A 13504-nucleotide genomic window follows, 5' to 3' on the forward strand; every position below is an offset into this window, starting at 1 on the left:
GGACCAGCGCACAGCACAGGAGATACTGAGTCTCAGGTTAGTTGGAGAATACACTGTTGGCCCTGTGGAAAAAACTGGGAGTGAAAAAGTGAAAAAGTGAATATATGATAAAAAAATATATTTGGTATCATTGGGTGAATTGTTATTAACAAGTAATGCATTAATGTAACTGAAATATTCTCCTGATGTTTATCATCCCAGGAGGTGGAGCACCAAGCTTGAGGAGAAGAGCAATCAGATAGAGGCTCGGATGGTTCTGTTGGAGAGGAACCTGAGGGAGACTCTCCGACTAACCCAGGAGAAGAAGCCTGATCATGGTCAGGATTTGTCCAGCCTTACCCTGGAGCTTCAGAGCCACGAGGGCCGGCTGGCTGCCGTTCAATCCCAGCACGATGAGCTGCTATTGGAGCTGAAAGGGTTGAAGGAATCCCTGAATATCCAGGCGCTGCGTTTGACCCAAGTGGAGGGAGGAGGAAACGTGTCTCGCTCAGATTCACTGTAGCAGGGGCAGCTGGTGAATGACAGCAGACAGATGCAGCATCTGTATGTATTTTTATATATAAACTGTATATGAATAAACTCTCTTGGCATTTTTTTCGTCTTTTCGGTGCATATTTTCAAAAGTCGTAATAGAATTGCATATTATACTCCTACAAGTGAATGAGTGACTGTGTGAGTGAGTGGGTACATTTTTGGAGTTTGGTTCTAACCCCAAAAAAGGTTTTGGACCCAAAAAAGTGAGGATCGTGGCTGAAGTTATTGAAGTACAATACTCGTCAGTGGGGATGGAACTTTACAGGGTTTTGAACTCAAGCCGGGTTCATAAATTTTTACCCTGGAAACATTTCTGTTCTCTCTTTGGCAACTTTGAAGTTTCAGTATTTGCACGGCCACCTTAGTTTATAATTATTATGATGATTATTAAAGTGATTATTATTAATATTTGTCAGAATCAGAATCCTTTTATTTGCCAAGTACATTTGCACATACAGGAAATTGCCTTGGTGTGGTTGGTTCACTGTACATAAAACAACAAACGGACATAAAACAACAATATATACAGTAAGACAATAGGTTATGGAGAACAATAAGTTATGGACGTGCGGTTGTATTATTATTATTATTATTACTTTTACACAAGCAGATGACCTTCACACTTCTTCCCCCTCTGCCACATATATCTTTCCGTTTCAACTTCACCACAAAACAAAAAACCACAAGTCCCACAATGCAACGGGCATCGCCTCGCTCTTAATTTTGTCCGCTCATCGCTCGCCGTACAAAGCGTCACGAGTTGCAGGAGTGACTGATCAGCTGGAGGAGGATAACAACAGCAGCAGCGGCAGCAGGAGCGGACATTAATGAAGTAAACTCCGTGGGTGGGGGGGAGGCGCCGCCATGGCCAACATCACCAAGAAAGTGTCGTGGTCCAGCCGGGCCGACGAGTCCGGGGCCACCGGGGAGAGAACCCCGCTGCTCAACGGCTCCGAGCAGCAGAACCCCCTCTCCAGACAGGTACAGCTAGCATAGCGGCTAACGGCTAACAGGTGTTTCCCCCCCTCTCCTCCAAATGCTGCGTCCCCCCCCAGCCCATCGTTAGGTCACTGATAGGCTGGTCTTCGGACGCTGCATGTGTCGCCATCATTAGTGTGTGTTTCTTTTGTATTTTCACGTTTGCAGCCGCGACACTGACGCAACGTTTTGCTTTGCGTGAGGCCGGAAAGTGTCTGAAATGAGACTAAATCAATCAGTGTGGGTTCAATTGCTGACCTGATGCAACTGGTGAGATTCTGTTATCTGTAGAAAATGATGAGGTCACAGGAAGTTGGTTCCTCTCATAGCTTGTCACAGGGATTTGATTCAGACAGGAGAAGGCTCTTAGTAATGACATGTGTTTCTAATCCTGCACTAGTTAAGAGTCCTTATGAGTTAAAGGTTCAGTGTGTAGAATGTAGGGACACCTAGTGGTGAAGTTGCACGTTGCAGCTGTTTAGTTTGGCCAGTCTGGGCTACTGTAAACAAAAAAACATGGCTGCCTCCGTAGAAAGGATTTGCTCCCGATGTAAATATAAAGTATTTACAACATAAAGGGCCAATTCTAGGGTAAAGGTAAAATTTTAGATATACACAAGAGACAATAGATCCCTTTTCACCTATATCTTACAAACTGAACCTTTAAAATGATATATCAAGTATAGCAGGGTAAAAATCATATCAAGATAAAAATATTTATCATGATAAATGTCACGTTATTATTATCTCTTTAAAATTTAAAGAATTTGGTTTTTAAACTCTTTATGTGTAAAGAATGACAAACATGTGATAAACATTTTACGACTTTGAGGTAGATCCATTATGTGACTGTGACCTGCTCATTGCATAAGAGTTATAGTGATAGAATTTGAACTTTTCTTATATTGCTTTTGATTTAAAATTTGCATTGTGATAATTGTTGTTGTTTTTTTTTTAGCATGCAGCCCTGTTGTCAATCACTGACAGTATCATGTTAGACAGCCAACTGCAGCCTGAACCAAGCTGTTGGGCAATATATAGAAAAACTACTGGAAAATGCAACTTCCTTTTCTTCCTGTTAATGCAGCCGTGATTAGTCAATTACTCCCACAAGCATCAGGGACCAAAGGTGGAGGCAAACTAACTTTATCTTAAAGTTAATTCAAGACAATACACTGTGCTGTCGGTCTTTCACAATAAGAATTAGAAAATTTGATGTCATTTATAGCAAGCAAAGTAGTTTTTTGTGTTGTTCCTGAATATATATATGTTTTTAATTCCTAACTTTTCCCATAGCCCTTTTCTTTCATCTTAATTCACAAATATCTCACCCACGACTTAACATTTAACTTCATTAAAAACAGTAAACGGACTGTATATCAACTACTCAAAGGGCTTTACAGTACAAGCAGAACTCACACATTCACACACACATTCATGCAGCACTACTTTATGCTGAGTTTATTTTATCACACACCATTCACACACTGTCGGCAGCCACCAGGGGAAACTCGGGGTGCAGTATCTCGCCCGAGAGATCGAACCATCGACTCTCTGTGTTGTGGACGACCCGCTCTGAGCCACAGTTGCCCCTCCTCGTGGGCATTCTAGTACACAAGTGATCACACATAAGAGTGTTGCATCCCTACATCCATATGTTTATTTGTGTTGCTGTCTCCGGTGTCCAGCCGTCTGAAGGGGGCAGTGTATTTCAGATAGGCAGACTCAGCACAGTGGATTTGGAGGAGGAGATAACGTCAGACGAGGTAAAGTCCGTGTTCGATATCGTCACCGCTCTGTTGTCGTCCATCTGTGTCTGTCGCTCCCGTAGATCAGCACATCATCGAGACCCTTAGCAGCCACTTCACCTTCAATCTTTAGAAATGTAGTTAGTTCATCCACCTGTAACAATAGAAACCTCACCTGTCTACCAACCACTTTGAAAACCATCTGCCTCTGTCTTAAAATGACATATTAAACAACTAGTGACGTGTGAGGGTACATTGATAGTTGATAAAATATGATTTGGCCTCACACTCGTGTTTACGTGTGTGTCTGGCTGACTGTGTCTACTCATGCAGCCTCAGGGCCTGATTTAGAAGGTACAACTTCCCATAGAGTGAAGGGGTAGGACCATAGCGTTCCTAATATAGGTAAACTATTTAATTTAAGATCAGTAGCTTCCTTATAACTGTGGGAAAGCTGCCTGATAGTGGTGCAAATGAACACAGCGACAGTTGACTCATCGGTCTGTCGGTTTCCACTGGGATTCTTTGCCTGTGATGGAAACAGATGAAGTTCAGCTTTTTTTTTTATTTAACCCTTTATTAAAACTCCTCAAACATTGTGAAAATATGAAGCCGAAGACTTGTAGATATGTTTGCATTACTCCCGTAAACTCCCATAAGTCAGACACGTTCTCTTTGATCGAACAAAGAACTGAAAGTCACTGCTTCAGGCTCCTGTTAGTTGCAACCCAGTACAGGGCCGCATGACTAATGCTTACTGACATGGTTCAGAAGGATGGAGAGAAATGGCTCCGTGACAGATGAGGCATGTCACGACTTGCATGTGATCTGTCTGATTGTTGTTTGCTGTGTGCACGTCGGTTACCTCAGTTGCTGCCGGTTGTGCGACAGTGACACTGCATGTTGGTAATTGTCTGTAGCCGGCTTGTTTGTACGTGTTGATCATTTTTTGCACGAGCACAACAATCTGCACTAACAAGAACTCATTCTTTCCTACACATAGATTTAATACTCCTGTATTAAGTGTCCCCCCCATCTTCCGCATGCTTTATTGTCCATGTTAACAGTATGTAAAGTTTAATTCTGTCAAACTTTTAATTTTTTTGTCTATTGAGGTGACTTTTAAGTGTGTAAACATCTTCCTGATTTGTGAATTGCTGCTTTTCCCCACTGTTCAAAAATCAAGTAATGTAGTTCCCGCCTCCTTCCGTCTCCCACCAGATCAGAATTCAGTGTCTGTGTGGTGACCTTTTTGTTTTTTTTATCCTGCAGGAGTCTCTAAGAGGGCGGCCCAAAGAGATCCCTCACACCGAGAAGCTACTGTCTCTTAAATATGAGGTAAACAGAGAGCTGATGATTATATGAATCTAGATAGAAATGATAAAAACAGTCAAATTAGACAATAACTCTTTTACAGAAAATACGGTTCAGGCCCTGAAACCCAAACCACATCAACACACTAGATCTAAATACTAATCTCATTAAAAATGCTGGAAACTGGCAGCATTTGATATGATCTGCGCTGCATTACGTCAGATCTGCCACATTTTCAGGATCCATGTTTATCGTGACGCATTGAAGAACATGTGTAAACATCATTGTCATTAATATGTGTTTGTTATTCCAGAGTCTGGACTATGATAACATTGAAAACCAGCTGTTTCTGGAGGAGGAGAGAAGGATGAGTTACATGGTGAGTTGGTTGGAACCCCCCCCCCCCCCACCCATCCTGAAATGATGATGCATTCCCTTGATTCTGCGGTCCTCATTATTTTACCTGCCTCAGTGTTTGCTCCATCTCTTCATGCTCTTGTGCCCTCAGGGTTTCCGGTGTCTGGAGATCAGTCGCTGGGTGGTCTGCGGCCTCATCGGCTTCCTCACCGGCCTCATCGCCTGCTTCATAGACATTGCGGTGGAGCAGCTGGCTGGGATCAAATACCAAGTTGTCAAAACAAGTATCCTCAAAAGGTGTTCACGACACACTTGACGATTAGCAACATACGACTGAGCTCTACAGGGCTCGCTAAGTCATAATATATCTTGTTAAAATAACATATTTAATAACAGTTGGTATCCATCGTCCTGGTCTGAACTATCATTCACCTGCTGTGACCCAGAGTCGTTCCTTGACCTCTAACCACACAGACATCGAGAAGTTTACAGAGGCAGGCGGCCTGTCCATCTCCCTCCTGCTCTGGGCCTTCCTCAACTCTGCCATCGTCATGTTGGGGGCCATCATGGTTGCGTTTTTTGAGGTAAGACTGAAAAGGGGAAATAATTTGACCTTTTCGGTTATTAACGTTACTTCGGAGACGCGGTTCCTATTTTGATGTGCTTTTTTCTTCCTCTTTTGTTTCATTAAGTAGTTTTCGAGTGAGAGAGTTTTTTTATTAAAATGTGCAGGTCTCAGTCTAAACTGTGGAAGTGAAAACTAACAGTGCGTATGTGTGATCATCCTTTATTCCTGCCTAATAGTCTGATAAGCCACAGTTGGTGAGCTTGTGATCAGGGACATATAACACTGTTGTTCCTTCCTCCAGTCTGAAGTTGCTCAATTGTGTGTTTTTTTTTTTTTATAATTCCCAGACATTTGCAAAGCCAGCTTTCAATGTCGAGGTCAAAAATACCCACCTATGATATAACTAACCTCTTTCACTCTGACTACCCCTTCCTCTTCTCACCGTCTCCTCCGTGTGATCCAGCCCATAGCGGCAGGAAGTGGTATACCCCAGATAAAATGTTACCTGAATGGCATCAAGATTCCCAGGGTGGTACGACTCAAGGTACGCACACAAATACACAAGAGACAGTGTAATAAATGTACTTGAAACAATCCTTTTTTTGTGTTATCCTTACGTTTTGTGTGTTTGTCCTCGACAGACCCTGGTGGTGAAAGTCTGCGGAGTTATTTGTTCTGTGGTTGGCGGCCTCGCTGTCGGAAAGGTGAAAATTTGAATCGGTCAAAATGTAACATTACCTCTGTGTCATTTGCGTTAATTGTGACGTTTAATTTATTTTCACATGTGTCTTGTTTGTTTACCCACAATCCCTCAGGAAGGGCCCATGATTCATTCGGGTGCTGTTGTAGCTGCAGGCGTCTCCCAGGGCAGGAGTACGTCTCTAAAGAGAGACTTCAAGGTCAGTCATCAGCTGACAAACAACATTTCCCCCCATTTGAAATATTACCGATGATTACTGAGTAATTTCAAATATGAATCGTTGGTGTGTGTGTCTGCAGATGTTTGAATACTTCCGGAGAGACACAGAAAAAAGAGACTTTGTTTCTGCCGGAGCTGCCGCCGGAGTTTCAGCTGCCTTCGGGGCCCCAGTCGGTAAAAATCCAGCTGACTCAGGAGCACAGTACAAACACGTGCTTTATTATGAACCTGTGTGAATTATGTGGGTGGATTTAAAGTAGAAAAGAAAAAACAGTGGTTGGTGAAAAGTACAGACCCTCTACTGTCACTGTTAACTTTGTTAGATGAAGATTTTATACGATCTATTAAAAATGTGTAAAAAATGCAAAAGTAAAACTTGAGAAAGAAGAATCTGCCGAGTGAAAGAGAAGTTCTCGTGTGAGAAAGAGAGAGAGAAATCTGCATTCCGAAACTATGTGGTCAGACTGTCTGCGTGCACAGTAACAACTTAACTTAATTCTCATGTTATCACAAGACATGTGCAAAAAAAATATTTGGTTTATTATGAAACTGTGGCAGGACAAAGGAGGATATGGCCGGATGCCACAGTCTTGATAATTGATGGGAAACATTGCTTCAGCATTAGCCCTGGTGGTGGTATGTGTTCTCTGAGTGCCCCCTTATCAACATTCCATTATGATTTTTTTTTTTTTTTCATTGGTTAATAGGTGGCGTTCTGTTCTCTCTGGAGGAGGGAGCTTCCTTCTGGAATCAGATGCTGACATGGAGGATAGTAAGTGCACCTGTATTTCAAACCCATGATAAATGATTGCATGTTGTTTTTATTTCCTTCCTCACGTAAACCTTTTCTCTTCTGCAGTTTTTTGCCTCCATGATTTCCACCTTCACCCTGAACTTCTTCCTCAGCATCTATCACAACAAAACCGGAGACCTGTCCAGCCCGGGTCTCATCAACTTCGGTCGCTTTCAGGGAGACGTAAGGAGCTGGTTTTGTAAATCATGGTTTTTCTTCCAGCTCTGCGTTGTTATGTAAAAAGTTGACATTGTATTTTTTGTTCTTTGTCAGAGTGTGGCCTATAATCTCTATGAGATTCCATTGTTCATCGCCATGGGAGCTATAGGTAAAAACACCTTTTTGTTTATGGAAGACTGGACGTTTGTGTAAATATATGAAATATTGACATTTCCCAAACAACCAACATGCTTTTCAAGTTTACAAATCTAAATGTGTTTTTTATTTTCTGATTTTCCTCCCTCTCCTGTGCAGGTGGTTTGCTCGGAGCTCTGTTCAATATCCTCAACTACTGGTTGACCATCTTCAGGATCAGGTAAGAAAAGATTTAATTGCTTACAACTATACAAATGAATTGTATTTCCCCGTCAATTGTGTTGCATTTGTGGTGTGCCAACAAAAACAACACACGGCGGCCTGAACGCTTTGCTGGTAGCAAAGACGGATGCAAGATGAGGAAGTGTTTAAGAGAGCAATGAAAACAGTTTCTTGGAATATCCACATCGTGTGATTGATGGGTTTAAAAATAGTCACATTGTAAGAACAGGTACATTCACTGAACTGGAACTTGAAACAAATGACATGACATTTGACATTTGACAAATGTCATAACTGTGTGGTCATGGTTATGTGTTGTGTAGCAAGTTTTACAAGTTTAAATGTACAGACTGACTCGTCTCTGCTGATTTAGTTGACAGTTGTGTGTCTGTGTGTGTGTGTGTGTCTGTGTGTGTGTCTGTGTGTGTGTGTTTTTAGGTACGTCCATCGCCCTTGTTTGCAAGTGATGGAGGCCATGTTGGTTGCTGCTGTGACCGCGGCAGTGTCATTCACTATGATCTACTTCTCCAACGACTGTCAGCCTCTGGGGCCAGAGCACAATGAGGAGTACCCACTGCAGGTACACACTCACACTCACACACATTCACACTCACACTCACACATCTCTGACATGGGTTTTTTCAATAGTCTCTTATCTTGTCTCTAGACGTAGACCATGATCTGTAATAATGGTGAAAATAGGGAAGTGGCAGTTACGTGCTCAGGCACAATCATGCATTATACTAGTTGTTGGTGAACTATTTGTTTAATGTTCATGTTTTGGCAAAGTAGACAAACACTAAGTGCAGATTCAGATCAGTTACACCCTTCTCAGTGAATCTTGTTACTTCCTCTCTGTGATCTATTTACCAGAGAGTCCAGTTTGAGTTCAATGAGCTTCTCCGGCTGTAGTGGTCGTTGTGTGTCCAAGACAGTTTGACATTGTTATTCTGAGGGAAATGTCTTGGCTACAGGATGTTTGCAGATTGACGTCCATGATCAAAGCCTCACAGAGCTGAGAGCACTGATGTTGACTCTGGTCCAAACACCATGTTGTGTCCCTCTCTCTTTTTCTAGTTGTTCTGTGCAGATGGAGAGTACAACTCCATGGCAACAGCCTTCTTCAACACTCCTGAGAGAAGTGTCCGCAGTCTCTTTCACAACCAGCCAGGTAAAGCTGTGCTAAAGTACAGGAAGCAGGCGTTAATAGTCCATTGTGTCTATTTTTTCACTGTGTAAATGGGTTCATGTTCATGGAAGCATGACCGGATTGATTCAAGCCTGAAACACGGTTTTGTTTGCTTATCATTCTCTTACATAACTTTTTTATTTGTTTTTTACAGGGAGCTATAATCCTTTGACTCTGGGCTTGTTCACTCTGACCTATTTCTTCTTGGCGTGTTGGACGTACGGCCTGGCAGTGTCGGCCGGCGTCTTCATCCCGTCTCTGCTCATCGGAGCCGCCTGGGGGAGACTGTTTGGAATCCTGCTGGCCTCCATTCCCTCCAACGGATCGGTCAGTGTAGTACTAGACGACATCTTTCAGTTCCTGTATTGAACCGGGGCTGAATAATGAAGTCGTAGCTTAGAATTTACCTGCCTTCTTTTGATATATTCACTTTAACCTCCCCTCTATGAAAAGGAATGTATTTGAAGGTGCCAGAACTTTATTAAAGTATCTCAGTAATTGAAATACAAATATTACAAACAAGAAAAACATATATGTGAAGTAGATCTTAAGATACAAGATAAAATGGATGAGTCTTGTCTTCCTCTCGAACTGATCTATTGTTCCAGATGACATAACTGACTGTTTGGACTCTGCTGTGTGTGTGTGTGTGTGTGTGTGTTTTGTTAGATCTGGGCGGACCCTGGTAAATATGCCTTAATTGGAGCTGCAGCTCAGTTAGGTGAGTGATCATATGTAAATACTGAGAAACTACTCATTTAGAAATCTTTATATTCCATACTTCTATATATGTGTTTAGGTTTTCTAATCTAACGAGCATCTGTCCTCAGGCGGCATCGTGAGAATGACTCTCAGTCTAACCGTCATCATGGTGGAGGCTACTGGGAATGTCACATACGGCCTTCCCATCATGCTCGTCCTCATGACCGCCAAGATAGTGGGAGATTATTTTGTCGAGGTGAGTAAAGCGGATGGCATCAGCGCGTCTGATCCAACATGACAGTTTGCTTCTTTTCATGAATTGAGACACGGGAAGTGTCTGTAACCGGTCTGTTCCTGTTCAGGGTCTGTACGACATCCACATCAAGCTGCAGAGTGTTCCCTTCCTCCACTGGGATGCTCCTGCTACGTCCCACTGGCTGACTGCGAGGTGAGCTCCCTTCCGATTGGTTCATGTGTTTGTACGATCTCAGTCATTCTCCTTCGTTTCACCGCCTCTTGTCTCCCCCGTCCAGGGAGGTGATGAGTGCTCCAGTGACCTGTTTGAACCGGATAGAGAAGGTGGGAACCATCGTGGACACCCTGAGCAACACGTCCACCAATCACAACGGCTTCCCCGTCGTCGTGCAGGTTTCTGGGACTGATGAGGTACGATCCAGGTTTTTGAAATTCACTCAAAGGACTGATGAAGAAGACAATATCTGACGCTCTGTCAACACGAATTGATTTCCTCATCCAATAATGCTTCAACCACAGCGTTCCTTCTCTGCTATTTGACTGATTATATCAAGTTTATCGCCACCTACTGGCCTGGCATGCTTGTTTTAGCGTTTAGTGGTTTTTGTTCTCTTGAGATATTTTGTGAAATGAAGGTTCCATGGACAGAGATTTATTTGGAGATACTTTTACTTATATATACACACTATCCGTGATATTCAAGCCTTTTCAAAATGAGTAAACACAACACTGAATACGTTTATCAGCACCTGGCAAATATCTTTGAACAACACAACATATCAGAACTTTTAATCTGGTGTCTGTGGGGATATTATTGGACTGTGCACCAGTGAAGATGTGTCTTCTGTCAGATATCAGTGATTCTACTCTGCAGGGTTCATTAGCCTGGTTATTAACAGCTCCAGCTACAACCGGCAGTGATGTAAACACGACACCAAATCAACCAGATTATAGAAAGAGGCGGAGAGTGATTATAACCCACTGCACCACCTCCTCTATGAAAACCTGGAGATGGTTCTCTCCGTGTTTGAGGAAGTTAGATTGCCTGCTTCTGCTCACTTCCTCCTCATTCTGAGTCCACTACCAAGTTTCTATTCTGTAGGAAAGTCCAACATGTAAAATGAGCGCAGGAAAGAAATGTGCGGCACAGAGTCAAACCCTCATTTGCTCTTCTCTCCTGATCAGCCAGCCAAGCTCTGCGGGCTCATCCTCCGCTCTCAGCTCATCGTTCTCCTCAAGCACAAGGTAACATCCTCACCAGGAAGTGTATATATGATATTTTAAATAGGATCCCTCACCGTGTTCTCCCGTTCTGTCCCGGCAGGTGTTTGTTGAGTTGGCCCGGTCCCGGCTGACCCACAGGAAGCTCCAGCTGAAGGACTTCAGGGACGCCTACCCCCGCTTCCCCCCGATCCAGAGCATCCACGTCTCCCAGGACGAGAGGGAGTGTATGATGGACCTCACAGAGTTCATGAACGCCACACCCTACACAGTACCACAGGTAAGGCATCTACAACTTTACAGACCGAAATCTTTTTTATCCAGGTTTAGAGTATTCAATACCAAATTTCATCTCTCACTTTGTTTTTGTTTTCTCAGGAAACGTCTCTGCCTCGTGTGTTCAAGTTGTTCAGAGCCCTGGGACTCAGACACCTGGTGGTTGCGGATGATGAGAACAGGGTAAGAGTGTCTCTGTGTCTCCTTCTGTTCTCGAATGTCTTGTTTCAGTTACTGAGTTAAACTTTACTCTTCTTTATGTTCAATGATCACATCCTTGTTCCCCTGTGTTTGGTGTGTGACCCTGTGCAGGTGGTGGGACTGGTGACAAGGAAAGACTTGGCCAGGTATCACCTCGGCAAACACGGCCTAGAGGAACTTCAGCTGGCCCAGACATAGTTCACAAACACACACACACACACACACACACACACACACACACACCCATGAACTGTTACCACCTGATGCCTGAAGCTGTTGAGCCCCAGCTATGCAGAGAACATCTCTGAGGGGGAGTTCCTCCATGAAAGCAAAGAAGATTCACAAGGTTTCATTGACCGGATTCAAGACCTTTTACCAACAAAGTCAAATAGATTCAATCAACTATATAAAAAAGCTGTTAATCATAATAGTAAACGTTAATAATGACAATAATTTTGAGCTACACCAGATGAGGGAAGTCGGTTTCATCGCAGTTAACTGGTAAATGGAAAACCTTGTGTTCTCTGTGTTCTCTGTGTTCTTACTCCTCAACAACACAAACAGTTGAATGTCGAGCGCTCATGAAGTAATATTGTTCTGGAACAGTGACATCAAAACATTCATTAATTCTATTTTTTAAATGATTCACATGTGACTTGTCTTGCCGTTGAACTGAGCAGGACATTGAAACTGGTTTGCTTTAGAAAAACCTGATTTGAGCGAGCGTCCTCGTCCCCATTTGAGGTTTTTCTCTGACAATGTTTGCAAATTTAGTATTTTCCAATTTCTTTGTGTAGTTTTGCACTGAAAAAAAAAGTTATTTATTGTTGACGTTGAATGCTTGTTTTATTTTTTAAGTTTGGAAGAATGTTTAGGTTTTACATCACAGGAGGGAGAGGAGACGCTTGTCTCATTGGCTAAATGATGCAGATTTAAGAAGAGATGGTTCTGTTAATAAATGTGGCTCCTCCTCGTTCTTCTTCACTGAGCTCACACAAATATAAAATGATATGTGTGCGTTATTGACGGTAAAAATCGATTGTTACTCAGAGGTACGAAAAGGATTTGTTTTTTTTTGTCTCCACCAAATGTTTGCACCTCCTACTGGAAAATTGTATTGGCAAAAAAATACTTTCAAGTGTCCCTCATGAAGATCTGAATATCTATGAATGTAAAACTTTGTTTACCACACATCTTCTCTTTGAACTCATCAATTAACCCTTGCGTTACCTGGTCAGTGTACGGCACAAAATATTCTGATTTCATAATTATTTTATCAATTTGTGCGTCCAACATTTCAACTGCCAGTGTTGTTCTTTGAGTTTCCCTTCATCGCTGTCACACTTTTGTTTCCTTTGTCGTCTTTTTCTTTTTCTTGTTCCTGACTTTAGTCTTTTGACGATGCTCTATTTTATAACCACTGGATAAGCCTTTTGTGAATTAATAAAGTTGAAATGTATCTATTGTTATACGAGTTTTGTGTCTTGGAAGTGTCAGACCTTTAATTTCCACTCGCACAAACCAATCCAAACTCTACAGCTCTTCCCTCCATCTCCACTAGGTGTCAGTAAAAGTCTAGGCACTGTTTTTATCTGTACGATATCTTGTGTGTCAAGTGTTTTTTTCACCTTTTACCAGCCACACAGTCTGTTATATACATATTATAATTATATATAATCAATATGTGTAATAATCTACTATAAAAAAGGCTTTCTTTGCTATTCCATTATATGGAACCTGCAAGTGTAAAAAATGTATGGGAACTTCTGTAGCAGTGTTTGGACAAACTTTTTTATATATATTTAAATAGATTTTGGATCAACAAGAACATAACAGCTCAGTCCACTCCACGCTGCAGCAACACAGTAGATTCCTTAATGAAAGGCGTAGGAGCTCAGCATCAGAGCACAGC

At 42.3% G+C, this 13504-nt stretch overlaps 1 protein-coding gene across 2 annotated transcripts; it reads left to right on the forward strand.

Moving 5' to 3' along the window:
* Positions 1-1297: 1297 nt before the first annotated feature.
* Positions 1298-13061, forward strand: clcn7 (chloride channel 7). 2 transcript variants are annotated; one of them, XM_053443410.1, is made up of 25 exons: positions 1298-1515; positions 3201-3278; positions 4533-4598; positions 4888-4953; positions 5083-5215; positions 5406-5515; positions 5963-6043; positions 6141-6203; positions 6315-6398; positions 6499-6592; positions 7126-7190; positions 7278-7394; positions 7485-7539; positions 7686-7746; positions 8187-8328; positions 8826-8919; positions 9092-9264; positions 9607-9658; positions 9768-9895; positions 10002-10087; positions 10173-10305; positions 11080-11139; positions 11219-11395; positions 11494-11574; positions 11704-13061. In XM_053443410.1, exons 1-25 carry the CDS (start codon positions 1399-1401, stop codon positions 11788-11790), a joined length of 2403 nt encoding a protein of 800 aa, XP_053299385.1. In that variant the 5' UTR covers positions 1298-1398; the 3' UTR covers positions 11791-13061. The 2 variants fall into 2 exon arrangements, with proteins under 2 accessions (XP_053299385.1, XP_053299386.1); XM_053443411.1 differs by lacking the exon at positions 3201-3278.
* The last annotated feature ends 443 nt before the right edge of the window (positions 13062-13504 follow it).

The sequence above is a fragment of the Pleuronectes platessa genome, chromosome 16 (assembly GCF_947347685.1).
Source record: "Pleuronectes platessa chromosome 16, fPlePla1.1, whole genome shotgun sequence".
In the NCBI taxonomy this organism is placed as follows: Eukaryota; Metazoa; Chordata; class Actinopteri; order Pleuronectiformes; family Pleuronectidae; genus Pleuronectes; species Pleuronectes platessa.

Bases quoted from the DNA above. Each gene is read 5' to 3' on its own strand.
- clcn7 (XM_053443410.1), top strand. From the start codon at position 1,399: ATGGCCAACATCACCAAGAAAGTGTCGTGGTCCAGCCGGGCCGACGAG. The intron at 3,279-4,532 runs GTAAAGTCCGTG...TTTATCCTGCAG, and splicing joins AGGAGATAACGTCAGACGAG to GAGTCTCTAAGAGGGCGGCC. The intron at 6,593-7,125 runs GTAAAAATCCAG...ATTGGTTAATAG, and splicing joins TGCCTTCGGGGCCCCAGTCG to GTGGCGTTCTGTTCTCTCTG.